This window comes from Camelus dromedarius, chromosome 31 (genome assembly GCF_036321535.1).
Source record: "Camelus dromedarius isolate mCamDro1 chromosome 31, mCamDro1.pat, whole genome shotgun sequence".
Classification (NCBI taxonomy): Eukaryota; Metazoa; Chordata; class Mammalia; order Artiodactyla; family Camelidae; genus Camelus; species Camelus dromedarius.
In genome coordinates, this window is record NC_087466.1 from 18,815,597 (window position 1) to 18,842,295 (window position 26,699).

The 26,699-nt window shown below is 55.4% G+C and overlaps 1 protein-coding gene across 1 annotated transcript; it reads left to right on the plus strand.

Moving 5' to 3' along the window:
• Positions 1-332: 332 nt before the first annotated feature.
• On the plus strand, positions 333-26,699 carry BCL7A (BAF chromatin remodeling complex subunit BCL7A). Its single transcript, XM_064481251.1, has 6 exons — positions 333-605; positions 7,576-7,657; positions 10,704-10,800; positions 13,900-14,067; positions 20,459-20,580; positions 23,795-26,699. The coding sequence occupies exons 1-6, from the start codon at positions 514-516 to the stop codon at positions 23,864-23,866; spliced, it is 633 nt and encodes a 210-aa protein (XP_064337321.1). The 5' UTR covers positions 333-513; the 3' UTR covers positions 23,867-26,699.

Consider the following 26,699-nt stretch of genomic DNA (forward strand, 5'->3'; position numbering starts at 1 on the left):
CCTCGCTGGCTCCCCAGGAATGCGCCCCCTCCACGGCCGGCCGGCCGCCCCGCCCTTTCCGGGGGACCCCCGGCACCTGCGGCCTCCGAGTAAGGGTCCGCGCGCACGTCCGCCCGCCCGCCTCCCCTCCGCGTGCCAGGAGCCGGCGGTCGCCGGGCGCCCCTCGCCGCCTCCCCGGGGAGCTGGGGGTGGCGGGCGCCCCCCAAGCCCGGGTGGGCGGGGAGGCTCGCGGCGCTGCCCCGCGGCGGCGGCTCCCGGAGGCCGCACTACCGGCGGCCGCGGCGGCGCTGCTCCCCTTGCTCGGTGCAGCTGCCGCCCTGCGCTTGCGCACTGGGCCACGGGCTCGCGGCGGCACCAGGCTTTGTGTGTGTGTGTGTATGTGTGCGAGTGTGTGTGTGAGTGTCTGTGTGTGTGAGTGAGTGAGCGGGCGGGCGGGCGCGAGTGTGGCCGCCGCGGAGCGCGAGCAGGACCCGGCGGGCGCGCTCCCCCAGCCTCTCTCTCCCCGCCAGAACCATGTCGGGCAGGTCGGTTCGAGCCGAGACCAGGAGCCGGGCCAAAGATGATATCAAGAGGGTCATGGCGGCTATCGAGAAAGTGCGCAAATGGTAAGCGGAGGCGCCTGCTCGTTCGCTCGTTCGCTCGCCGGCTCCGCGCCGCGGCCGCCCCCAGTCCCGACACCAGATACAAAAAGCCGGCGGGGCGCATCGCCCCGGGCCGCCCGCGGGCCCGGGAGTTGAAGAGGGAGGGCGGCGTTCGAGCCGGGTCACCTGCGCGCGGCGGGGGCCGTGGCCGCTGCCCAGGTGCGCTCCCGTTTGTCGCCCACCTGGCGCGGCGGCGGCAGCCCAGAGGCGGCGGGCGCCCCGGGCCGGGCGGTGGAGCGGCGGGCAGTCCCCGCCGCGGCGCTCAGCTCCCGGGAGGGGGGCTCGGGGCCGGCCCCAGAAGCCATTTCGTTTTGTGCAAGTCACATGAAAGCGGCTTCCCGCGCGCCGGGGCCGTGATGCCGGCGGCGGAGGGGAGAGCGCGAGCTCCATTGTGCAGGCACCAAGCGGGCCGCCGCCGTCTCCGTCTCCTCCTCGCGCTCCCCGGGCGGCGCAGCGCCGGCCCCCGCGCCCTTGCCCGCGCCGGGCCTCCCTCTCTCCCTCCCTCCCTCCCGGGCTGGCTCGCTCGCTCGCTTGCTCCCCGCCTCCCAGGCCCGGCGCCCTCGAGTCTGCGGAGTTTGCAGAGCGCGAGCCGTTTAAATTTAGCGCTTTGGGCTGCCTGGAGCGAGGGCTCTTGGCGAGAAAGAAAAATGGGGGCGAGCGCGAGGAGGAAACGCCGGTGGCGGCCGCGGGGCCCGGAGCTCCGGGCGCCCTCCTCCCGCCCCGCTCTGCCCGGACCCGGACGTGGGGACTCGGGCGAGCGAATGTTTGGGGCCAGACCCCGGTCCTGGGCCGCGTCTGCCTGTCCAAAACCAGGAGCTCGTGTTTGTTTTGCGGAGAGAGCCGTTGTTTTTGTTTTCTGCGCGGGGGGCAAAGGGGGATTCGGTGTCGGCCGTGCGGGTTTCTCCAGCTCTCGGTAGATTCTGACCGGCGTGGCCTTGTAATTAAGACGACTGAACGTTTCCCCGGCCTCGTCCGGGTCTGTCTCGGAATCGGCCCGAGGGCCAGGCCCGAGGCGCGAGACGATCGCCAGGTTGGGGCAGACTTGTTGAAAACTCCCAGCTACCGGATTTCAACTTTATTATTTTTTTCCCACGGCCTCACCAGGGTCAGGGAGGGAGAGGAGCCGCCACGGCGTTTGAGTGTTAGCGCCCGCGGGCTCGTCCTGACCCTTTATTTAAAGCCTGAAAACCCAGCAGGCCCCGTGGCGGGCTTCCGTTTATGTTTGGGGGTGTCATTTCTTGAGAAACGCTTCGGTCTCTTAAAACCACTGGGGGCGAGCCTCCAGTCTAGCCGAGTCACAAGTTAGCTGTCCTTTCTGAGTCAAACCCAACAAAAAAGGCAAGAGGAAAATCAATAAAGTCCACGTGCTCCCGGGCCTCCTATGGAAAGGGCTGTCTGCAGATGGCCGGATGCCCGGCGGAGGGCTGGGTTTGGCTCCAATGGGACAAAGAATTTTCAGAACCGTGAGAAGGGGAGGCCTTCCAAAGTTGCGATCCAAGTCTTGCCTGCTGTGGGAGCTCCCCTGGTGCGCAGGGCGCCCAGTGCCCGGACTGGGGCCATTTAAAAATGGCAGAAACAGCTGCAGGCCAAAACACACACAGGAAAGCAAGCCCACAACCCCCTCTCCTGCGGGATTCCCAGAGGGCAGGCTGGAGTTGTCCCCTGCCTTAGTGCCTGTGCAAAGAAAGAACTGTTGTCTGGGCCTGAGTCCCTTCTGTCACCACCCTGGAGGTGAGACAGGGGTGGGGGCAAGCTGCATTTCTGTGCTGCGGGACGTGTGCTGGGGCCTTCTGCCCCAGGCTCCCAGCCTGGCAGAGGCTCCTGCACCCTGACAGCTGCTCCTGGAGTGCCCACCCGCCAGCTGCTCTGCAGGGAGGGCAGATGGAGCTTTGGGGTTTTCCACCCCAGGGGGCCCAGAGCAGTCAGCCCGCTGTGCCTGCTGTGGGCCAGGCCTGTGTTTGCGTGGGGAGAGGGGAGAACGGGTCTCCCTCCCTTTTTGTGTTTTGGGAAACTAGGTGTCAAGTCCTCTAAAGACCTCGGGCTTTGGGATCTCATGGCTGGGCTTCCAGTTCACTTCCTTGCTGTGACCTTGGGCTAACCATGCAACTTCTTTGACCATGGCGGCTAGGGGTGTCTCTGCTGCCTTCTCTCCTCTTGGAATAATGTCATGTCTCCAGAAGCACATATGCTACACACAGGAGTGGTCATTAAATGCTGTCCTTACTGTAAGGTAGAAACTTACATTTTGCTGATTTTTTTTTCTTTTTCTTTTTCCTGCCTATTCTGAGCTAAAAAGACCACCCTATTTCCTGGGTTTCCTCAGCCAAGAGAAGCCAAATCTCACCCTCATTGTGCCTTTAGAATGCGTCTTCCAGTCGGTCCTTGTGGTTTGGGGTTGTTTATTAACTGCGTGGCCAGCAACCATGCAGTTCACCACTGGCTGAGACACTAGGTTGCCAGATTTAGCAAATAAAATTATAGGACACCCAGTCAAATCTGAATTGCAGATAAACAATGAAATAACATTTTATATACTTTTATAGTGTAAGTATGTCCCATGCACTATTTGGGACATACTTGTACTAAAAAATTTTTTTCGTTGTTTGTCTGCAATTCAAATTTAACTCGGCATCCTGATTTTATTTTATTTTTTAAATCCAGAACAGAGGTGCCTGGCATACCACTCAGCCTGTAAGCCTAGGTTGGTATTTCTCCTCAGCCCGAGTGACCCCTAAAAATCCCCCACTTTGCCAGCCCAACGCTTTCCCTGCCCCTGGAAAAAGCCAGCAGCCAGCCGTGGCCACTCTGCCCGTAGCTGCCGGCCATTTCTCCTCTCCTTTCTGTGTGGTATCCCAGCAAGGCAGGCCGACTGTGAGGCTGCCAAAACATGGCTGAAGGAAGAGCAAAATGCTGAGCCCCTTTTTGGGAAACTGGGCCAGGGTTAGGAGACCCAGTGGGTGTGTGGAGAGGAGCAGGGGAGTGGCAGTCTCTGGGCGGGAGGCAAAGGCTTGAGCCTCCAAGTAGGCTTAGGCCCGGGACCCCTGGGACCTTGGTCTGAAGGGTCCCTCAGTGGCTTGTGAAGACAGAGAGGCCTGTTCCCTGAGACTTCCCACCCGTCCCTGGGGGAGGCGGAGGTTTGACTGTGCTAGGCCCTCACCTCGGTACCTCCAGGGGTACCCTCCGGCCAGGCACAGGGCAGGTCACGTGGGCCAGGGCCTAGTTAGGCTGAGGCCTCCTATGGTATCAGGGCCTAGCCCTGGGAAGTGGGTGTGAAATGAGGGATTCAGATCCCTCTTTGAGGGAGTCAGGTGATCCCAAGATGGTCTCCCTGGCTGGCAATCCCTTGGACCTGGACCTGGGGGAATATTAGAATTTGGCCTTGGCCTAGAGAATCTGGGTCGAGGGGTGCTTGTGGTTTATACAGGAGCCTGTGCTGGGCATTTGGGGCTCTATTCGTACAGCTGGGACCTCATTGAGTCCTTTTGTCCCAGCGCCCAAGCCTGGTGGGGAAGAGAGAGGCACCGAAGCCTGGCTGGTTACGGGGGGCCAGCCAGGCCGGAGGGCTCAGGGCAAGCCCAGGGCAGCTTCGTGGCAAGGCTGGGCTGTGGCCTGGTGGTTGTGGTGAATCCAGGCCCAGTGGCCACAGGTGGTGAGACTTGGGGGATCTGAGAGAGCCACAGGGCCCTTCTGGAGAGAGCCATTGCTCCTCAGGCCATGTGGGCCTCTTGTGGCCAGGTCGTGTTTTGGGGAATAACCAAGAAACAATTTTTATGTGGGGTCTGACTTTTTTTTTTTTTTAACTCTAGCAGTTGATCCAAATTTTTAAAAGTACTGTGCTGGCTAGACAAACCATGCCTGTTGGCTGCTTGTTTGCCATCGTGAATATAAGGCGTCATAAATATTGATTAATACCTTCCTTGGGGATTGGGGGACTGTATGTTCTAGGGTGATGAGTTTGGGGGCTGTGGTGGGAACTGTCAGCTGCTCCCAAGTCCAGGTGTTGTTTCCCGAGGCACTGCCAAGCCCCCGGCTCGATGGCACACCTGGTGCTCACTCTGGTGACACGCCCCTGAGCCCCGGGGCCTGGCTCTTCCCGCGGGGCTGCCGGCCGGGCGGCAGCCCTGAGGTCCGGCTCCTAACGCTCTCCCTCTGTCCTGTAGTCCCTCAGCTTCCACGGCCAGAATTGCAACTGAAGAATGGTTTCTAATCTCTGGGTTCAGTTTGGAACTTGGGCCCAGAGGTCACCCGCTGGGGCCAAGGGAGGCACCAGAACCTGGCTGTGCTCAGCTCAGAACCTGCGGGGACCTGTAACCTCTCTGGGAAGCACCTGCGACTTCACCCGTTCACCCTGGCTCACTTGCGGCCTGCAAAGCCCGGATCTGTCACACTTTCTGCCCTGGGAGGTGTCCTATGTTGTGCAAGTCAATTACTTTTTTTTTTTTTTAAACAATCAAGCCTTGGATTTGCTAACCTACTGGGGCCCGGGTGAGGAAGGCAGTTGAGGGCTTGTGAGCACTGAGTGCCTTTGGCCATTTGCATAGGGTTTTAGCAATTTAAACTTCTTTGTGCAGCTTCTTCCACCGATGTGCTCTGTGGAATCATTTCTTAGTTTTTCATGGGAGACAGATGACAGAAGGGCTCTGGGGTCAGAGCCTGTGTCCAGCCCTGGTTCTGCCATTGACTAGCTGTGTGACCATGAACTAGTGGTATAACTTCTCTGGGCCTCCCGTTTCCCGTCTATAGAGTGGGGTGACAATAGTCCCCCTCTCATTGGCCTGTAGGCAGTTCTCGAGAGAGAGGGCATGTCAATAAAGCGCTTGTTTGGCACAAAGTAAGCCCTCAGCACACAATGCCCATTATGATTCTTTATTGCTTTGTCACCGAGGTTGTTTCTGGGAATGTCCCTGTCCCTTCCAGACACCTTCTGATTATTCAGAATGGAGGTGGGGAAGGACTGGGGTTGTGGATCATCCATCCTGCCTCCAGGAGGTAGGAGACAGGTGGGTGGAAACTTAGGTACCTGCCTTTCTTTAACTCTTTCAGGGCTAAAAGGGGCAGGGATGGGATCAGGGGGAGGCTGCTCCAGAAAGCAGTGGAACAGGGAGGGTTTGAACACTGGCTCTGGGGAGAATGACTACACCTCCTCATGCCTCAGTTTCTTTATCTGTCAAATGAGGAAGGTGACAGTTTGTGCCACGCAAGGTCATGGGAAGATGAGCGGAAATGTGTATAGTGCTTACCAGGTAGGAGACACTGGAAATGGTCATAGTAGAGTAAATAAAAGCCTGACCCTAGCTTCCTCCAGCAGGGGACGTTTGCAACCCGAGCAGGCGTAGTTTTGGGTGTGGAAGTGCCTGTGGTTTTGGTTAGCTGGTTTTTAGTGAGCTCGGGCACCCAGAGCTCGCAGTGGTGAAGGGGTGCTGGGTGGTGGTAATGGGTCCCACCAGCTTGTGAGGGCTGCTCTCCCACGGAGGGGGGACCCAAGGCTGAGGGATGGGTAAGGAGGCTGGACAAGGTGCCTGGCAGCCCGCAAGCAGAGGTGTTCATGCCACGTGTAGTTCTCGGCTTTGGTGGAACCCTTGTCACTAAAATCACTGAGGGCTCCTGGCCACCACGCCACCTACAGCAGGTGTGCATCTGGCCCCCACATCCAATGGGTGGTCCCTTGAGTCAGCTAATTTCCTCCTCGTGACCTCTCAGTTCTCCGAGATGGCAGAGCCTGGTGCGGGAAATGTGGACTTTAGGGCCCCAGCTGCCTGGTTGGAATCCTGGCTTTCTTCCTGGGGGGGGCTCTCCCTGAGCCTCGGTGTCCTCAGGCACACGGCCTCTGGCCATCACTCCCAGTGTTAGGGACAGGAAGTGACAGGACCTGACTCGTGGACTGCGGGAGGTCAAGGACCGAACTTGGGAGGCCGGAGTGATAGTCTGGAGAAGGATGATGCTCGGAGCAGAGTGGTGGCAGGAGAGCGCGGTAATTACTGTTATTTCCCTTAGTGGGGACCAAGCACCCCCTTTCCTTCTCATGGCTTGTGATTTGCTCCTCACCATAAACCTGCCTTTGGCAGCTGAGGGGCCCTGGGCACTGTCCCGCAGGAGTTTTGGAGGCAGCTGGGGGTGAGTAGGAAGCAGCCCTGCAGACATTAGGAGCTGAGACCCTGAAGCTCATGTCTAGGCATCTCAGAACAGAGGTGTCAGGTCTGGGAGCGACCCCCCGGCCAGCTGTGCTTCCCTGTCACGGTCCCTCGGTATCAACACTTGGACCCTGTTGGGTCTGAGGCCACTGGGTGTGCAGGTTGGCCCCTGCTCTCCGTTCCCCTTGGCTGATCTAACTGGCATTTGCCCGGAAGAGCCTGGGGCGGTTACTCATGCTGTCTGCTCTTGCTTCCTTCCCACGACTTCAGGGGCATGGCGGGGAGGGCAGGGCGAGCCCTGGGGGCTCTTGGTGAGGACCTTCCCGCCCCCACCTCCACCCCCACCACTGGTGTGAAGCCCTTTCCGCTGCCCAGTTCTCTTGGGCGGCCCAGGTCACTGGCTCTGTGGGGCGAAAGCTGGAGGAACCAGGGGCCTGAGTCTCTCCATCCAGAGGAATCATCCCAGTGGCAGCCCTGCCCACCCCGAGTCTTACCAAGCATTTCCTTCCAGGCACGAGGAAGTGTCCACATGCCTTGTCTCACGTAATCCTCATGGCAGCCTGTTAACCACATGGGGAAACTGAGGCTCGGGCTCGTGAAGTGACTTGCCCAGGGGCCCCCAGCTAGCGAGTGGCAGAGCTGGGATTCCAACCCTCGTTTGTGTGATTGGAGCATGTTCTCGTAGCCCCCCCTCCCCCGGAGCAGCCCAGCAGTCACAGCTGCTCCAGGGGAGTGCGGCCGTGCCCCCCACAAGCCTTCCCCCAGAAGCCCCCTGGTAATGGGCTCTTCCTCATCCTCTGCAGGGAGAAGAAGTGGGTGACAGTGGGTGACACGTCCCTGCGAATCTACAAGTGGGTCCCTGTGACGGAGCCAAAGGTTGACGATGTGAGTATGTAGGGCTGGTCCCCTGGGGTGGGGCTGTTTATCCATGCTCCTTCCCACCACAGGGAGAGGGGGCTGTCTGCTGCCACCCACTGTGCAGAGACCCTGGGGCCAAGGCCCCTTGGACAGCAGGAGGACCCAGCTTAGGGCTGGAGAGGCCCCTCCCCCCATGGTCCAGCCCCAGAGTTTGGCCCTCTGAGAGGTGGGAAATGTCCCCTAAAATCATCTCTTGGGGGCTGAGAGCCCCACAGTTTACCAGTGGGGACACACCTTAGTGCAGAGGTGTCCCCTCCCTGAGACCCTGGGCACTATGGTTTTGGGATGGATATGGTGGTACCCCCCCAGACAGGGAGACCCTCCCCCATCATTGTAGCGCCATTCCGGGCACCTGACCATCTTCCAGGCATTACCTTGTGGAACTGAGCTCTCTATCCACTCTGTATAAGTGAGGATACAGGATCAGAGAGGTGAAGCCATTTCCCCAGAGTCACACAGCAAGTGTTGGGTCTGTCTGACTCCAAAGCACATAGTCTCTCTACTCCTGGAGAGCCTTCTGGTGGTTGGAGCTGGTGGTAATGGGTGACCCTAGAGTGAGAGTTTGGTGCAGAGAAGCATGGACCATTTAGAGGGGCGGGGGTAGGGTTTCCAGGAGGGATTGTGGCTACCACCACTAGGGGGAGCCCCAGTGGCTGTGCTTGATTTCAGGGAGGCATCCACCACAGGCAGCTGCCCCACATCAGAGATAGCTTTTCAGCTTCCCCAGGTCAGCTACTCTCATTTCCAGACAAAATCCAGAATGGTCCCACCTACAGGCCTTTGCCTGGGCTGTTCCTCCTGCCTGGAATACCTTCTCCATCCATGCAAACAGCCTTCTCATCCAGGAAGATGGCTCATGCTGACCTATGTGCCTCTAGTCGTGACCGTGGTCATGCTTGGTAGGTTTCTAGGGGCCATAAGGCGGGGCTAAGCCTCTCTCCACCGTCTCCAGTGATCTGCCCTCAAGTCTTGGGTCTCCTTGCAGGGTTGAGGCTCCATTCCTATTCCTTTGATCACACGCTGGCCGCTGGCTGGGTCGGCTTGGGCTGAGAACGCGGGTGTTTGTCGTCCCTCCTGGGCCTGGCCTGGCTCATGGAGCCACCAAGGCACTGACAGAGACCGTCACGGCCTTTGGTGCCGGCCGTTCTGGAGGGAGAGCAGGGTGCAGCCAGCCTCCTCGAAGGCAGCTCCTGGCTCTTGCCCGTGCTGTGCCTTGCACATCATTAGGTGTTGTATAAACGCCGCTTGCATTTGAGAAGACGTGGTCCCTGCTCTCAAGGAATTTATAATCTTGTTGGGGGAAGATAATTATAGAATAGCATGAAACAGACATCAGGGAAGTGCCAAATGGATTGTGATCAAGGAGAAAATGCAATATATGGGCTGTCAAGAAGGACTGGGCAGCCCAGGGCTGGGCAAAGAGCTCTAGGTTTGGAGTTGGACAGACCACCCCCAATTAACCTGTGATGCCAGACAGGTGACCTCACCTGCAGGGTCTTAGTTCCCTCTTTTGTGCAGTGGAGCAGTGTTAGTCAGCTCCTGGGGTTTCTGCCCCAGAGCAGAGGCAATATATCATACGGGAAGAACTCAGCCCAGCATGGCTGTGCAGACGGTGCTCAGATGCTGACTCGCCGTCATCTCTGAGCCAAGATGTACAGGACTCCTCCCCTCCCTCTATGGCCATGGGTCCCCCTTGCCTGGCCGAGCATTTGATCCCCAGAGAGTCTTGACAAAAATGCAGGTTCCTGTGCCCTACCCCCGACAGCTGAATCCAAATCTCTGACGGTTGCAGTCAGGAATCTGCACTGGGAAAGGATAGCTTTTCGTGTTTTTAAACACCCAATAACAACATGGTTACACCATTTTTTTTCTTCGGAACGCTTGACAATTTTATTCTCTTAAGTAGGTAAAACATGTTACACAATTCACACTTTTAAATCCACACTTTTAAAGTGTGCCCGCCAGTGTTGGTGTGCTCACAGTTGTGCAACCACCACTGTAATTCCAGAACATTTTCATCACCCCAGAAAGGAAACTTATACCGCCCTCCCCCTGCCAAGATCCTAGAAACCATCAGCCTACTTTCTGTCTCTATAGGGTTGCATATTCTTCAAATGTTACCTTTTTTAATGGTCTCACCTTTTTTATAAATCTGCTTCCCATCCCTGCACACACCGCCGACCCCACCCATTGTCTTTGCTTGGAGACAATGTCACTGTTTATCCTTCTGGAGAGCATGTGCACACAAACAAACACGTAAACACACGTTCATTTATCCTCTTCCTTACCATCAGTGGCAGCATCCTGATCACGTGTTCTGCACCTTTCTTTTATACGTCTCGGAGATACTGAAATATTTTAACACGTGGATATTTCTGCAGATCATTCCTCATTGGTACAGAAAGAGCTGCCTCTTCTCTCTGATTGCTGCTTCCCACTGCATTGAATGAATGTTCTGTAATTTATTTAACAAGTCCCTTACCGATGGACACAGCTAGATTGTTTCCAACACGATTGTATTCCATCTGTAAGAAGTGGAACCGCACACAGAAGGCATTGCCTTCACCTCCCTTCTCCTCCCTGGGGTACCCCCTCACCTGGCCTCCAGGGTCACTCTGGGTGTCAGCTGACTGCACTTTGAGGAGGGCGGTCCCAGGAGCCTGATGATGGTGGAAGCATGTGAACTGTCTTTTCCATCCCTCACTGGGCATCACGGTGCCTGCTCCGGGCAGGGTGACCGTGGCCTTGTCCCCAGAGGAAGTTCCCCCCAGCCTGGGTGTCTGTGTGCCTGCAGGGGCTGCAGCCCCAGAAGCCTCCGCTCCACCGGGCCCTGTGATTCTGAAGGAGGTGAGGCCCCTCATGGGACGTGTTCAGATGCAGGCCAAGGAGAGCCCTCCAGAGATGTGGAGGCTCCCAGCGGAATAAAACATTCATCCCATTTCCTGGGGTCTTGCTTGTTCGCGCACACACACATGGTTCAGTGACTCGGTTTCTGCACCGTTTTCTCCTCCAGAAAAACAAGAACAAGAAAAAGGGGAAAGATGAGAAGTGTGGCTCCGAGGTGACCACTCCGGAGAACAGCTCCTCCCCGGGCATGATGGACATGCACGGTGAGTGCCCTGCCGTGCCGGCCCGCCGGCCCCTCTCCTGCCAGGCCCCTGGGCCATGGTGCAGCGCTTGGTCAGTCATGTTTTTGTTTTACCAGCAGGTTGGTTCGTATTCCAGGCAAGGGGTAGGAGGGCTGGGCAGGACCGGAGGCCTCCGTGCCAAGCAGGAGGTTCAGCGGAAGAGAACCCAGCCCAGCAAGCCAAGAATCATAAAATGAGCCAGAGACATAAAACATGACCTCTTTCTCACTTAGTAACTTGTGTCACCTCACAGGAGATACTCTGTTAGTCCTGTGTGCCCAGCAGGTTTTCTAGAGTATCTGTCTTTTTCCCTCCTAGGCCCGACGTATCATATAAATGACTCTAATTTCCCATTTCCTATTTTGCTTTGGCTGCTGGGAAGCTCTCACGGGATTTCTGACTTCAAGTTAATCAATCTGGGACCCTGGGACCTTCCCTTCCACATCGACAGTTTAACTTCCTTTGCTGTCGTATTTCGAAAGCTATATCCAGTTTCCCACTGATCAAGTCTAGGCTAAGGACACGCGCTAGCCGGTCTGCAGTTGTTTTGACATTGCTGGTGACTTTTTTTTCCCTTTTTTTTTTTTTGACATACTCTGTCCCCCTGGCATTGGTTAGCATCCCCACTCTCTGGGAATCGAGGAGACCCCTGGTCTGGCTTAGTTTCAGTCAATTCATAGAATTGCAAGCGAGAACGTTTTAGAGCAGAGAGCAAGATCCCATCCAGATTCACATCTGACTCCATCACGGTGTGATTCTGGGCTCGTTGTTGTACATGTAGCCTTGGGTTTGTCTGTTTTAAGTCTGTCAAATGGGGGTGGTAATGCCTATTTCACAAGGTCGTTGTGAGTATTAAATAAGATAATCCCTTTAAGGCCTTGGCAGTCAGTAGCTAACATTTAAGAAACCGTCACAATGTGCCAAGCATCTCGCTAAGCCCATTTCATACATCACCTCATTTAATGCCGGGGTCAAGCTCCTGTGCACAGATGAGGAAACTAAGGCTCAGGGAGGTGATGTAACTTGCCCAGAGTTAGGAAGTTGTTTATAAATGCTGGTGCTGGCATCTGAGGTCCTTTGAAGGAGGCAGAATTCAAGTTCATGGCCACTAGCCTAGACTTAACACTCCAGAAAAATCTAGAATGCTGAGCAACCCCGGTCCCCAACTCAGGAGCCACGCTCCCCTTCCATTTCAGGATGTGTGCAGCCAAGAGAGACCAGGTCTGACTGCAGGGCACGTGGGGGTGAAAGCACAGGGGACGTTGTGGGCCAGGCGAGGGTTATTTGGAAGGCGGGAGGATGGGCACAGGAGGAGACGGCTGGGAGAGGGCGCTGGCATCCAGCTGTTTAGTCTCCAGCATCCACCTGAGGTCAGCCCAGATGTCAGGGTCGCGCTGTTACTGGGTTACCAGGCTAGGCTCGGGGCAGCTGGCTTTGTTAAGCATTAGCGCTTACTGCCCTTAATTAGCATAACCCCGTGTGGGGACCCACGGGTTGAGCCCCTGCCTTCTCTGTTTCCTCACACACGTACATATGTACCTTGGCACAGCGAGGAAGTTAAGACATCCTTGAAAGGTGAATCAGGAGGACGTGCATCTTTTTCTTCGTAAGCCCCAAAATTCACTTAAAATCAGGTGCAACTTACCCTGTCGGGGCTGCCGGGCTGCCTGGCACCTCCTCGCCAGGTTGAGGCAGAGGACGGGCTCGGGGTTTGGAGCTGGGCAGACCACCCTGAGCCAAGGGCTCTGCTGCTGAGCCTCAGTTTCCCCAGTTAGTAGGTTGTTGGAACTGAACGAGGTGCCGCTAAATGCTCCTGCCTGGTGCGCGGCTCGTGTCGGTGCCCTGGACGGAGGAGGTGCCTTTCCTTTCCCCTCCCCTCCTCCCCACCCACCTTCATTTTTACAATAACGGCCTTGGTCCCGGGGGCACAGCGTGGCCCAGAAAAGCCAGGTAAGACTGGAGCAGTATTTTTGAAATCACCACATGGGTATTTATAGTTTAAAATGACTCTGCCCAAGGAAGGGGGTCCAGGGCAAGGAGGTACGTGCCCTGGGGTCCCCAGCGCAGGCCCTGACGCCTTTACCTGGTGAGCTTTCTTCTTTTTCCTTTTTACTGTAAAAGGTGTTTACAACAGAGAACAGCAGAGAGAATAGTACGCTGAACCCCAGGTGCCTCCCACTTAGGTATTCGTAACATTGGGCCACGTTTGCCTTATCTGTTAAAAGTGTTTTTTTTCATTGAAATATAGGTTACGTGTAAAAAAAATACACAGCTCTTGGGTGCAAAGTTCAGGGGATTCTGACAGTGGTGTGCAGCCCCTGCCCGTGCGCTCTGCAGCGCATTTCCTGCATCATGCCATTCAAGTCTGTTCCTAAACACTTCAGTGTGCGTCACTGACAGGTGACGTTTGTGTCTACCCACTGTACCATTATCACTCCTAGCAAAATTAATTTCTTACTTTTAAACTCCAGACTGTATTCAGATTCCCCAGTTGTCCCCAGATGTCTCTCAGAGCTGGCACACTCCAATAGCATCCAGATAAACTTCACGCTGGTGCTGAGTTCGGTCTCTCAGAGTTCCCTAATCTGTAAAATGACAGTGAGCTTTCCTGCTGCTGCTGCTTTGTTCTTAATGGTATTGACTTGTTGGCCTGGGCTGGCAGTCCCGTAGAATTGTTCCTCTCCCTTTTATTGTGTACAAGTAGGATTGCTCTAGAGCTTGATCAGATCTGATGAAACGCTTTGGCGATGTTGTCTCGTGGGAACACACTTCGGGCTTTGCATTGCTTCGGAGCCTGGCCTGCACGATGCCAGGTGTCCCCTGAAGATTTGACATGTGCCGGGCCACCGTCTGTGGGTGGCTGCCCGAGCGAGCCGGCCGGAGGAGGTCAGGCGAGCCTCCAGCCCTCAGACCCTTTGGCCTGGCCGGAGTGTGGGGCGGCCCTGGGCGGGGGGGCCAGCTCAGAGGCCTCGGGAGGGAGAGGGGTGCAGCCGCACAGGCCCGGGGAAGCTGTGGTCCCACCCACCTGTCCTCAGCCTGTGGTTCTGTGCCCCCCTCCCCCCGCTCCCCCACCCCATGCAGATGATAACAGCAACCAGAGCTCCATCGCAGACGCGTCCCCCATCAAACAGGAGAACAGCAGCAACTCCAGCCCCGCTCCCGAGCCCAGCGTGGCTGTGCCCGGCGACGGCGCTGACGCTAAGGTGGACGAGGCCCAGGCCGATGGGAAGGAGCTCCCCGGGGCCGAAGGTAAGTGTCCTCGGGAGCTGGGCTCAGAGGGGCCTGTCTCCAGCGGGCCTCCAGCCAGGCAGCCGGATGGGTCTCTAAGGAGGCCCTGCCAAGTGCCAGCCCTCAGGAGGTGATGGTAGGAGAAAGGTAGTGCCTGGAGCTTGTTTTCTTGTAAGGCAGTTTTAAAAAATCTAGTATTTGGAAAATAAGTGCTTTGGAGAGTTATAAAGTAAGAAAGGGGAATAGGGTGGGAAGTCTTGACGTGTTATGGGGAGGGGTTGCCATTTTAAATAGGATGGTCTGGGAAGGTGACATTAGAGCCAATGAGGCTCAGATGAGGCGAGGGAGCGAGCCAGGTGGATACCTGGGAGAAGAGCGTCCCAGGCAGTGCAAAGGCCCTGTGGCAGGAGCGTGCTCAGTGTGGCTGGAGAAGCGGGCACGAGAAGCTCAACAAGTGAGATGAGGTCAGAGAGGAGGTGGGGCCTCCAGTGTGGGGGCCCTTCTCAGACCCTGGTTTGTATGCCGAGTGAGGCGGGAGCCGCTGGGGGTTTGAGTGCCGTGATCTGAAGGATCACTTTGGTGGCCATGCTTGAGAGCAGGCGATGGGGAGGTCGGGGTGGAGGCAGGGAGATAGTGAGGGGGCTACTGCGGTTGTCCAGGGCGGGCAGGAGGCCGCGAGGAGTGTCTGAGTGTGGAGGACGAGTGTGGGTGTGCATGTGTATGTACAGGTTTGTTTATTTTGGGGTTTCTGGATGGTCTTTAAATGAAAAATTTCCAATATACAGAAAAATGGAAAGAACAGTATAATACTCTCCTGTGTACCCACAGCCCGGACTCTCCAGTTGTTAATATTTACTGTTTTTGCGTGTTTGTTCTTTGGGCTTTTTGGGGGGAGGGAGGGTGGGTTGGTTGGTTGGTTTTGCTTTGCCTAAAAATATTTTTTTCTGGGGCCATTTGACATTAAGTTGTAGACCTTACGACATTTTGTCTCTAAGCACTTTAAGTATCTTTTAAAAATAAGGGCATTCTCTTTATGTGACACCCAAGAAAATGAACAGTAGGTCCTGGTTGTCTAATCCGGAGGTTGTCTCGAAGGCAGAGGTGAGAGTGTATTGGTGGCTGGTGCCTGGGCTGAGAGAGGGGACTCGGGGCGACTCTCGGCCCAGAGGGATGACTTTACTGTCATCTTGATGGGAGAGGCGGTGGCAGGGCGGGGCCGGCTGAGTCTGGGGTGCCTGCTGATGCCTGAGGGCAGGCTTTGGGGTTCCAGGGAGGCATCCGGGCTGATGTGCTGTTACCCGGGGGGGCAAGGTGGCTGGCTAGGAGTCTGGGCTTCCTGGTGCTCCGAGAGGACATGCTTCTCCTCGGGAAGAAGGCCATCCTGTGCTGCAGATTAACTCACATCTCGTTCCCTTCCCTTCTGCACACGTCCCCAGTGTCAGCCCCGAGCGAGGCTCCATGCCCGCCCCAGGCCTCAGTCACAGCTGAGTCCCACCTCCTGACCCCCAAGAACTTACAGGCCAGACAAGCATTGACACTGAGAATGACAGTCTACAGACGAGACCCAGCATGTGGTATGTGGGTGTGACCACGGAGCCCAGTGGTAGTTTCATTTTTAATTGGAACTTGATGCCAAAGTTTAAAAATTGAACAATTTCACTTAAAGTAAGATCAGTTTCTAGCTTCTCTTGTACAGTCAGAAGATCTGGCAATACTGAACCTATGTTTCCATCAGGCAGCCACCAGCTAGAGCAGAGATGGCTGCCCCTCCAGGGAAGACCGAGAGGACCTACATTCACTCGTTACCACACTCCCCACCACTCCCTCTTGTCCCTCTGACACTCAGGCCAAAGGCAGTTGCCGTGTATTACCCCGTGATCACTGTTGCTTTTCTTGTCATAGATGTAAAAGGAAAATTCTTGACCTTTCTCTACCAAGAGTAGAAAAGTAAGAGGCCAGGAGGCTGGGGGATGCACATTTATTTGTGTCTGAATTAAACAGCCTGCTTGACTCATTTATGGCACTGCCTGGCCCCAAAGGGGGCTTTTGAGTTCGTGATCAGATGCTATACAGAAAGGAGGTCTGGAGGCCTCTGGGAAGGCTCCCTGGAGGAGGTGCTTTGACTTGGGCTTGAAGGCTGAGCAGGGATAGGAGGAGACCAAGTAATCCAGGCAGAAGGAACCACAGGGCAGCACCTGGGGCCGTGCGGGCAAGGTACCCACGTGCCAGTCGGACCTCCGGGCAGGGTTGGGGATGCAGGACACGAGAAACAATCCCGAATTAGGATGCAGGCTGAAGCACCCCTCCCCAGCTCTCCAGTGTCCTCCCTTCCTCAGGGTGGACCCCTGTTGAGCCTGTTCTATGGCCTTCCAGAGTTTCTCTGCACCTACAAGCATCTATCTGAGCTGATAACCTCTGTTTTTAGAATGCTTTCACTTAACGGTCACCATGGAGATGGTTCCATGTTAGGACACACCTGTTTGGCTTACTCTCTTCACCGGCTTTTCATTCGATGACATGAACGTGCCACGATTTACCTAAATAGTCTCCGCGTTGGTGGTCGAATGGGTTCTTTCTTTTTCCTCTGCAGAGTCTCGTCTACGTGTCTCCACATCTCGGCTCAGGTGTGAGTGGCTGTGTAGGACCCGGCCCTGGGGGGAGGACCGTTGAGTCAGAGGGTGCAGGGGCTTAAAGCATCTGTGAGGCCTGTGGGGGCTTCCTCCAGAGAGCTGGTCAGGGACCGGCTGTCCCCCAGAGCAGGCCTTTCAGCCTCTGCGCTGTCGGCACTTGGGGCCGAGCAGTTCTTTGCTGTGGGGGTGTCCCGGGCGTGGTGGGTACTGCGAAGCTTCCCTGTCACTGGATGCCAGTAGCATGCTCCAGCCCCAGTTGTGATGCCAGAAATGTTTCCAGATGGGGCCAGGTGTCCCCTGAGGGGGTGGGGGACAGAATCTCCCCATTGGGAACCACTGTCCCCGGGGCTTTGATGCAGCCTTCCACTGTGTACGGCACATGGGCATCTGCTCTCGTCCCCCCACGGGGCCCCCGAGCCTTCCTGGCAGAAGGTGGTGGAGCCGAGAGGCTGGGACAGGGCTGTGGACACAAGACGAGCTGTCACCTCTGGGCCGATACTTGCTAGCTGTGTGGCCTTGGGCTGGCAGTGTCACCTCCTGTGTGCCTTCCTGTTTCCTCGTTCATAAAATGAGACAGATAAAAGTGGCCTCTCTTGTCGGGTCACAGTGCAGGGCAAGCACCAGGCAGGAAAGGAAGCAGCGTGCTCGGCGGGGCTGGCGTGGAAGATGGGCTGGGAGCCATCTCCACCCACGGGGGCCAGGTGTGGGCCCCGGCTTCTACCCGTCCTCTGTGCTTTCTGGCCATGGCCTGCTCTCTCCCATGTCTGGGTCTTTTTTTGCCCTTAAAGGGCCAGTTAAAGTTCAGCTGGAGGAATTACGTCTTGGGTCATAACTGCCATGTTTGGGTCACTGCCACCCCCACCCACCTCCTTAGGTCCAGGTGGGAACACACCTGGGTCCTCTCCTGGCCACCCCAGGCCTCCAGGCCGGCACAGTTGCCCGGCTTTGCTCAGGCCAGACCACCCCATCGGCCCAGCCTACCTGCCCATTGTCCGGGGCTGCCCGGCTCCCGTGGGAACAGGGCACGAGGCTGAGCCCCAGGCCTCCCCAGGTGGGGCTCACTGCCTGTGAGACCGGGTGGCTTGGCCGCCAGCTGTTGACCTTGCTTTGAACTTGTTTACTACCGAGTGAGTTCAGGGAATGACATAATGTCCAAACTCCCTAGACTAAATTTAGGCCCCAGGAAAATAATGTCCTCTGGGTGCATTCCAGCACCGTTCGCTAAGAATCAGGCTGCCCCACCGAGGCCTTGAATGCTCCACAGGCAGCAAGGCCAGTCCCCGCTGAGCTCTCGGGCCGGGCAGGGGTCAGCATGACTCTGGGTGATCGGCCACCTTTGTGGTTTCTAAGCCTGCATCTGGGGCCCCACCTCCCTCTTCACCCTGCGAATCTCAGTATGCAGGCTGAGAGGGAGCTGTGGTCAGAGATGGGGAGGATGGTAACAACTGAAAATGTCTGTAAAGGAAACACAGATATGAGATAGAATATAGCATTAGTGTGGATTTTCCCTTTTTTTTTTTTCTAATTGAGACGAAATTTACACAGCATCAAAGTAACCGTTTTGAAGTGAACAGTTCAGGGGCATTTAGCACATTCATATTGTCGTGCAGTCATCACTCTGTCTAGTTCCACGTTTCCGTCACCCCAAAGGGAGACCCCGCACCCTTGAGCTCTCACTCCCCTCTCCCCCCAGCCCTTGGCAACCCCCAGTCTGTGGTTTCAGTCTCTATGGGTTTGTCTTTTCTGGACATTTATTTCATAGAAGTGGAATCATACAGAATGTGGTCTTTTGTATCCAGCTTCTCTCAGCATCATGTCGTCAAGGTTCATCCGCGTTGTAGCCTGTGTCAGTGCTTCGCTCCTTTTATGGCCGAATCGTATTCCGCTGTGTGGCTGGAACACTTTTTGTTTATCCATTCATCTGTTAATTGACACTTGGTCCGTTTCCATCTTTCAGCCATCGTGAGTGGCGCTGCTCTGATCATTTGTGCACAAGTATCAGTTGGAAGGCCTGTTTTCAGTTCTGGGTCTGTACCTAGAAGTGGGATTGCTGGGTCGTGCAGGAATACTGTGTTTAACTTCTTGAGGAACTTGTGCTAATACGGATTTTAAAGGTAACACTAAAAACAGTGAAGAAATGTCAGGTGGTTGGGGAATTTGGTTCTCTGCCCTAGCAATCCCACACTTACTCCCATCTGGGGTCATTTCGCTGCTTGGGTACCTCTCCTGTCATTCCATTGAATCCTCACTGCACACAACAGGGTGGCTGTTGTCAACCTTGACTTGACGCAGGGTGGGGATCTGAGACTGAGAGGCTGGCTTCCGAAGGAGGCAAGTGGCAGAGGCAGTATTGGTATTAGAACCCAGAAATGTCTGTCAGCCCTGTGTCCCCCGAGACACCAGCTTGTAGGCGGAGCCCAGCCCTGGTGAGGGCGGATCCCTGACCCTCCCGTGGCAGCGGGAAAACCCTGCCCACACCCTGGCGGGGCGTCAGGTCTCCTGGCACTGCCCTTGAGAGACCAGGGCTGCTGGCCTGGGGAGTAAGAGTCTGTGTCAACCTGGGATGGATGGGCTGGGAGGTCAGCATCCTTGGAAGGAGGGCTGCAGCTCCTTCCTGCCCTGGTCCCCACCCCTCTGTGCCCCTCCAGCCTCAGGCCCTGGAGCGCTGCCAGCTTTCCCGCATGCCCCAGATTTCTTGCTCACTTTAAAACTTAAGCCTGGAATTGTTTTCCCCTTGGTTACGCCTCTGCCTCAGAAACCCCAGAAAGTAAGGCATTCGTGAGTATTGTAACGCGCTTTTTAAAAACTGGGGTGACATATGTTGTTGATGTCTTGAGTGCAAGCAGAGCGGGGCCCTGGGTGGGTTGGTGCTGCCCCACCCGCTTCCCCGTGCGCTCTGCGCCCAAAATAAGCTTCAGGTGCAACCGCTGCTACCTCTTCTTCCAGAGCTGCACACAGCCTGCTAAGGTCTGCACCTTCCTTCTGCTAAAGGTGGGGGGAGCAGGGAGACTGATGCATAAGAAAGAGCCCAAATAGCTGGCGAAACAAGATTCATTAAATAAGTGATTGCTTGATAGAATGCAGCGCAGCCATCTTGCAGACTCTTGTACTTACAGAATTTTTAAGGATGTGAGAAATTCTTCCAAAATACTATGGGATCCTATTTGGGGAGAGTAGAGAACTGTATGCACGTAGGGAGAAAATATCTGGAAAAATGGGAATAAATCCTCTACAATGTTAGTAGCATGGTAGCCGTGGGTGGCATGAGATAATCAGTGATTTTATTTTTTTCTGTATTTTCTGTTTCTTGCAATGATAAGTCATTGCTCAGGCAAACAGAAAAATATCCATATTACCAAGACAAATGTTTACAGAGGGGCAGTTACCTCTGGATTCCCCAGTTGGAGAAGGCAGGCTCGGGAATGGAAGAGGGAGGAGTCAGCAGCCATGATGGTTGGAGTGTGCTGTGTCCACCAGAGGGCGCCAGGTGCACGCAGCACAAAACCCACAGCATCCTTTAGATGGCCTGTGGGGCCCTGGGCAGGTAATAGGTGTGCAGGGGAAAGGGTTGGAGGCCCCAGGGCTAGTGTGTGGCCTGGCTACTTAAAACAACATCCCCCCCAAAATAAGCAAGAGGCTTCCCAAGCCCCCAGCTCCTTGCAGTCCTGACAGACCGCCTGGCCATAAAACTACCCAGTGCCAGGTATTTTTAGTAATTGGTCCATCTGGCTCCGCATCTCACGTGTCTGAAAACAGCTTCTGTCATCTTGCTTTTCCCTCAGATGCTTCTGACGAGCAGAATTCACAGTCCTCAATGGAGAACTCGGTGAACAGTTCGGAGCAAGTAGAACGGCAGCCGTCTGGGGACTCGGGTCTGGCTGCAGAGACGTCCACAATCTCTCAGGTACCTCGCTCGAGGTCTCAGAGGGGCAGCCGGATCGGCCGGGAGCCCATTGGGGTGTTGGGGGTACGTTGAAAGGTGTTTTGTTGTTTTTTCGTTGTTTCCTCTCTGGACAACTGGAACTGTCCTGTATTCATTGAGCAGGATTCACAAGCATCCTTCTGTGTCCCAGGCTGGCCACGGGGGCCACGGTGAAGGACGAGACACAGGGGCCCGGCCCTTGGGGAGGGTCTTTTATCCCAGCCTCAGCATCGTCACTTTGTATATTTGAGTCCACAAGAGCATTGCCTGGTCTCAGTGACCCAAAGTCAACTTCCTTAGAGCTGGGAAGAGAGGTCTTTCAGAATCCTAAATGCTGGGTGCATCTCCCTCTGGAATTTTACAACTGACCAGTTTTGCAACTGAGCACACGCCCCTTGCTTGGACCCCTTTCTGGGTCGTCACTCTTTGCCAGAATCTAGTCTGACTTAGTGCAGAAGCAGGTAGCCCGGTGGACAGGACAGAGCATACCTCCCGCGTTCGAATCCCAGGTCCTTCCATTGGCATACGCTGAGCCTCAGTATCTCCAGCTGCCAGAATGGGCTAATGTACTGTCTTGGGGCCAGGGTGCAGCTGAGAGGAGAACGTGGGTAACACACTTACCGTAGAGCTGGACGCAGGAGAAGCCTCAGTGCTGCCTTGGCTCCCATTCTGATTTTTTACTGTCAGCCCTCTGTGCTCATCTAAGAGGACTAGGGACACAGAGGCGTCAAAACCTCAACCAGTGAAACTGTTTCCACTTTGCTGAATATTTTCCTACCTGGGGAGAAACTGGCAACGAGTAGCAGCAGAAAGAAGGGACAGGGCTTGGTCTGTACTCTGCGGCACCTTCAAGCAGATTCCAGACTCTCAGACTAGACATCTTCATTCCCTTGGATCTGCAACTCCCTCTCATCCTACAGAACACTCCTCCGAAGGCCCAGGACACAGGCAGTGTCCATGAAAGATGTGTTTGCAGTGGTAGGAGGTCGGTCACAACCTCAGTTTGTCGAAAGGGTGAGATAAACCTGGGGTCGTGTATAAAACAGCCCGATTGGGTAAAACAGCTGTTCTAAAGAATGTGTTGACTTCCGTACAGAGAGTGAAAAAGGAAGTACTCTCACAATGTGAAATGAAAAAAGCAAGGCAGAGTCTCGAGCAGAGCATGAGCCCATTTGATTAAAAATACAACAGAGATCAAAGGCTGAGGTAGCGCTGGTCACACGAGGATGTCATCAGGGATCTCCTGGCCTCTTGAACCCAGTGGAGGAAAGACCGGCTTGGAACTTGGATCCACACCCTGAGGCTTCTAGTGCTGGAAAGTCCAGGGGGCTTCAATTCTGATGTGCCCCCAGCTCCACACCCATTTCCAGGGGACCCAGACCTGCAACGGGACCTCTTCGGCCGTTTTCTCGTGCACGCAGACCCGCCACTTGTCTCCAGAGCTGCTGGGTGTGTGAGCAAGACCAAGGGTGCGGGGCAGTGAAGCAGACAGCTTGACACTGAAGCTCAGCCTCTTCTGTTTAAAAAAGAATGTTTCCCCACCCCCTCCCTCCCCCCTCCCCCTGCTCCCTCCCTTAGGCAGAGCAGCTCAGCCTCTCGCGTTCTGCTCCCGGGCTCCCACACTGTCCCCCACCACACACGAGCTCTTCCCCTGAACGGGATCCCCATCCTCGGAAGGCACAGTGGCCCCCGTTCTCGTGTTACACTCAGACTGAGCTTTTATTGCTTTTGTGTTAAGAAAAAGGGCAAGGAAAGAGAGGCAGCTCTTCCTGCCTCCGTGCGATACTTGGTCTCAGAGTTTGCCTCAGAAACTCAGAGACATCCTGCGTCAAAGCCCAGGGGTTTCTATTTAACGTTTTTTGGGCACCCACTGTGTACCAGGCAGTCAGCCAGATACTAGGGACCCAGGGTGAGCCAGCAGACATGGTCCCTCCTGCCCTCCTGGGGCTCCTGATGGGGTTGGGGAGACAGGGACAGCGCCGGGGTGCAGCGGACACCAGCGGGTCCCAGAGCTGTGCTTCTGGCCCCAGGAGAATGGGAGCTGGTGATGCAAAGAAGCCTAATGTGGGCAGAGGCCAAGGGGAGCTGGGGGAGAGCTGGAATTTGAGGGATGAGAAATCAGGATCGCGCAGGCAGGCTTTCTAGGCATAGGGAACCGAGGTGCACAGGCCTGGAGGCAGGAGCCACCCTGAGTAACGGAAGGGGAGGCCAGGGAGCTGGAGCCTGGCGGACAAGGAGGAGCGCGGCAAGACGAGGGGAGAGGGCTTCTCGGCCTGTCGGGCAGCTGGGGTTTTGTCCTGAGGTCAGTGGGACCGTGCCCACGGGTTTTCGTCTGTGTTCAATTTCTCTTTTGAGAAGATCGCTCGGGCTATGCTGAAGGCAGGGTAGGGCGGCTCAGGTGCGGATGGGGCGGCAACAGAGGGGAGAGTGGGTGGGCCAAGGGTTTCTTGAGATGGAGCTGAGGGAACTTACTGTTAGGCTGGGCATCAGAGAAGGGAGGACCCCAGGGTACCGCGCAGCTGCATCCCAGGCAAAGGGCAGCGGGAGCGCCGGTTAGGATGGGCAAAGTCAGGAACTGGAGTCAGTGATGGGTTAGATTGGAGATGCCAGAGGTGGTACAGTGAGAAAGTCGAGGGAGCGGCGGATGAGTGAGTGTTGAACCTTTTTAAATTTCGAGTCATGGGACTTCTTGGGGATCTGGTGGCAACTGCGGACCCTTCCCCCAGAATAACTTACTTGTGTACATTTCACAAATGCTGGGTGTCTGCCTCAGGCCAGGCTCCTGTGCTGAGCCCTGGGTGAGCAGTTGTCAACACGGCCAGATTGGTCTAGCCTGTGAGCTTGGAGAGGTAAACCTGAAACCCTGCGTAGATAATTACCCTGTAGTTACAGAGATTGGGAGACTGGTCATGGGGAAACGGGTGGGTGTGGCGAGCAGGGAGAGTTTAGAGGCACAAGGGGCGGAGTGATGGGTGACCTGGGCTCAGTGGACACAGGAGGAGTTTGGGTTTGAGGCGCCCCGTGGATCTGCGAACCTTTTCAAGTCCACACAAAGGCCACAGAGTTAGAACCACGGGTCAGAACCACAGACGCCCACCCTCCGTGCCTTCCTGGGCTGACCTGCCACCTCCTGCTGACTTGAGTCACTCTCCTGGGGTGTCAACCTGTGTTTCTCTTTTCTTCCTCTTCCCCCAAGGATTTGGAAGGAGTGCCACCCTCCAAAAAGATGAAACTGGAGGCTTCGCAACAAAACTCTGAGGAGATGTAGACGCCGAGCTCAGCCCTCTGTCCCCGTCTCACAGGAGGCGTGTCAGCAGGCTTAACTCTAAAACAACATCACCCGAGCGGATCCCTGTCGGGTGCGAAGGGAACTACTAACTTTTCAAGTTTACCAAGTGCGAATCCAAGAAAACCTAGAGCGGCGTAACTTCTCAGACACTGAAGAACTCTCTGCTGTGAAGTGAAACACTCGAATCTTGAAGTGACTGTCCTGGGGAAAGCGGGGTGACAGCTCAGGAGCGTCTGCACACTGTCTCTGAAGCCAAGATTACATTTGTGTTGCTGCTGTATTTTTTTTTTTCCCCACTTCTCTATTTAACGATATAAGCTATTTGAGGGTGGTACCAATCAGGAATTCACTTTTTCGTCGGGGCTTTTCACTGTTCAACTGATTCCTTCCGCTTTCTTTTTTTGTGCCTTGTGCCCTTGAGGTGACCTCTGGCATGTTTTCCTGGTTGTTTTGCATCTCCCCTTGCAAAGTGCCCTCTTGGTTCAGTTCGGGCAGCCATTGCCCCGGTCCTTGCATCTCTCTCCTCCCTGTCCCAGGACTTCAGCATCAGGAGCGGACCAGGCAGGGAGAAGGAGAGCTCGAGGCTGCAGAAGAGCAGGACCTCCCCAGCCACCTGATTTCTAGGTTCAGGGGTCTCAGGGGCACGCCCAGAGCCCCAGGAAGGGGCAGCACCAGCCTCCAGGGTCTGAGGAGTCACCGGTGTCAGGGCGACTGTCCCCAAGAGCTTCCTCGGGGCGTCTGAGGTTGAGGTTTCCAAGCCCACAGCGGCCCAGCGGACACACACAGACCTTCTATTGTTCTGGCACTTCCACCCTCTGCCCCCATCACACCACTTCTCCCACCTCTCCTGAGACAGACGGAATGGCTTCTGTGGCTGACTGCAGGGTTGTCTCTGTTAGAGGCGGAGGAGGCAGGGAGCAGATGGCAGGAATGGCTGGTGCTGAACTTTCTCTCATAGGACGTCGCTTGGATTTCAAATCCACAGTTACCTGCTGCCCTTGCCTCCCCCCTCCACCCGGCCCCACCCGCAGGGGAGGCAAGATTGTGGTCGGCCAGAATCCAAAATCTGCTTGCTTCTGCATAACGTTCCCCACTCCCAGAGCCGACAGTTGAATCGCATCTCATTCCCAGGGTGGGGAACGGGCGTCGAAGACCAGAAACAAGGCACCAAGGAACTGGAGAGCTTTGCACTTCTCCAGAAAGGGGCCATCGGGTCCCTCCCCGCCGCCTCCATCCCCTACCTGCACTGGGACAGCTTCCTCTCACTGAAACAGAGATGCCCCCCCTTGGACAAACTGCCTACGTGCTTGGTTCTGAGGCCTCTTAATTCCTATACAGACTCCTCAGACCTTAACCCTTCTCCTGAGCTTTCTTTACTGCACTGGAGTTCCAACTCCCTTCGAGTTGTACGGGGGGGAGGGAGGGTTCCGGGTTTTGTTGTTTGTTTGTTTGTTTGTTTGTTTTTCCTGCTCGTTCGTTCGTGTTTGTTTTTGTTCCGGCTAACTGGTGCATATTCGGGTGCCGCCTTTCACGTGTGGGTCCCTCCTGACCACCATGGGAAGTGTCTGCCAGATTCCGTTTTCTAAGAGTTTCCGAGGGTGAGGCTCTGATTTTTTTTTTTAAGGGAGCCAATCTATTTCCTGCACTTCAAGAAGAATCAAAATGTTCCTGAATTTCAAATACCTCATGCAAAAATGTCTCCTGAAATAAGGGAAGGAAAAAAAAACACAAACTTTGAAAATCTTAATGTTGACGTTAGTGATACCGAAAGGTTTCTGTCTTAAAAAAAAAAAATCCTTATGAATTTTGCCCCTCAGGCGGTCAGTTCTGTGGAGAACTGTGTTCTGCGTTACCTCTTAGCTCTCAAGGCGGCTTTACCTCCAGATCCTGTAGAGTTAGAGTTAACTTTTTTCTTTGCAGCAGAACTCCATTTTGATGAAAGATGAATTTGGATATTAATTTCCTCTTCTTTTTGGGAAACGAGGGGTTACAACCAAGACAGCTGAAGGAGAATCTCACACACACGCACCCACGGAAACAGCAGGGTCCTCTCTCGACAGGCAAGGGGAGCCGACGTGGCTGAGGACGACTGAGGACGACATCGGCGATGCTGAGGCTGTCATTTGTTTTTCTCTGAAGTGCCTGAAGGTAGGAATGGGCCAGGGGTCGGGGCCGACCGGGCCCCGCCACGGCCACGGCCACGGCCACGCCAGGCAGACTGCCCGCGGCCCTGCTCTCCATCCACGCTGGCCAGGAAGGCCCTCCACGCGGGATGACGAGACTGCAAAAATCCAGACGTGCTTCCTTCCCCGCCGCGGCCGCCCCCCGGAGCCGCTGCTCCCCACCCCGTCCTCCCACCACAGAACCTAAAACCTTTCAGCGGCCGAGCCAGGGCCGGGGGTCCTAAGCGAATGCCTTCCGTGGACACCGAGGCCCCGCGGCCTAAAGGGCTCCCAGGGCAAACTTATTCCCCCAAAAACTTGAATTTGGGGATGCTGCAGCTACACATTCCACAAAGTGCTGGCACTTACACCCATAACCCGAAGGCAGTAGACCGACGTGTAGGGTGGTGACCTCCCATTACGAACGACGTCATGGTTTGGAATGTTCGTTATCAGCAAGGACCTGGTTGGAGGTATAAAGACCTTTTTTTCACCGTTACCTAATTTTTTTTTTCTTACGACTTTTTTTTTTTGTGTGTGTGTTGTACAGCAGTATAATTTTTCACTTATTTATTCCATCAGTAGATATGGTTTGTACAATGTACAATGGTTCCATTTCAGAAAATAAAAAAAAAATTTCAAATCATGAA

Excerpts from the sequence above, each read along its gene's own strand:
- BCL7A (XM_064481251.1), top strand. The coding sequence starts at position 514 with ATGTCGGGCAGGTCGGTTCGAGCCGAGACCAGGAGCCGGGCCAAAGAT. Across the intron at positions 7,658-10,703 it reads CGGAGCCAAAGGTTGACGAT|AAAAACAAGAACAAGAAAAA; the intron begins GTGAGTATGTAG and ends TTTCTCCTCCAG. Across the intron at positions 14,068-20,458 it reads GGAGCTCCCCGGGGCCGAAG|ATGCTTCTGACGAGCAGAAT; the intron begins GTAAGTGTCCTC and ends CTTTTCCCTCAG.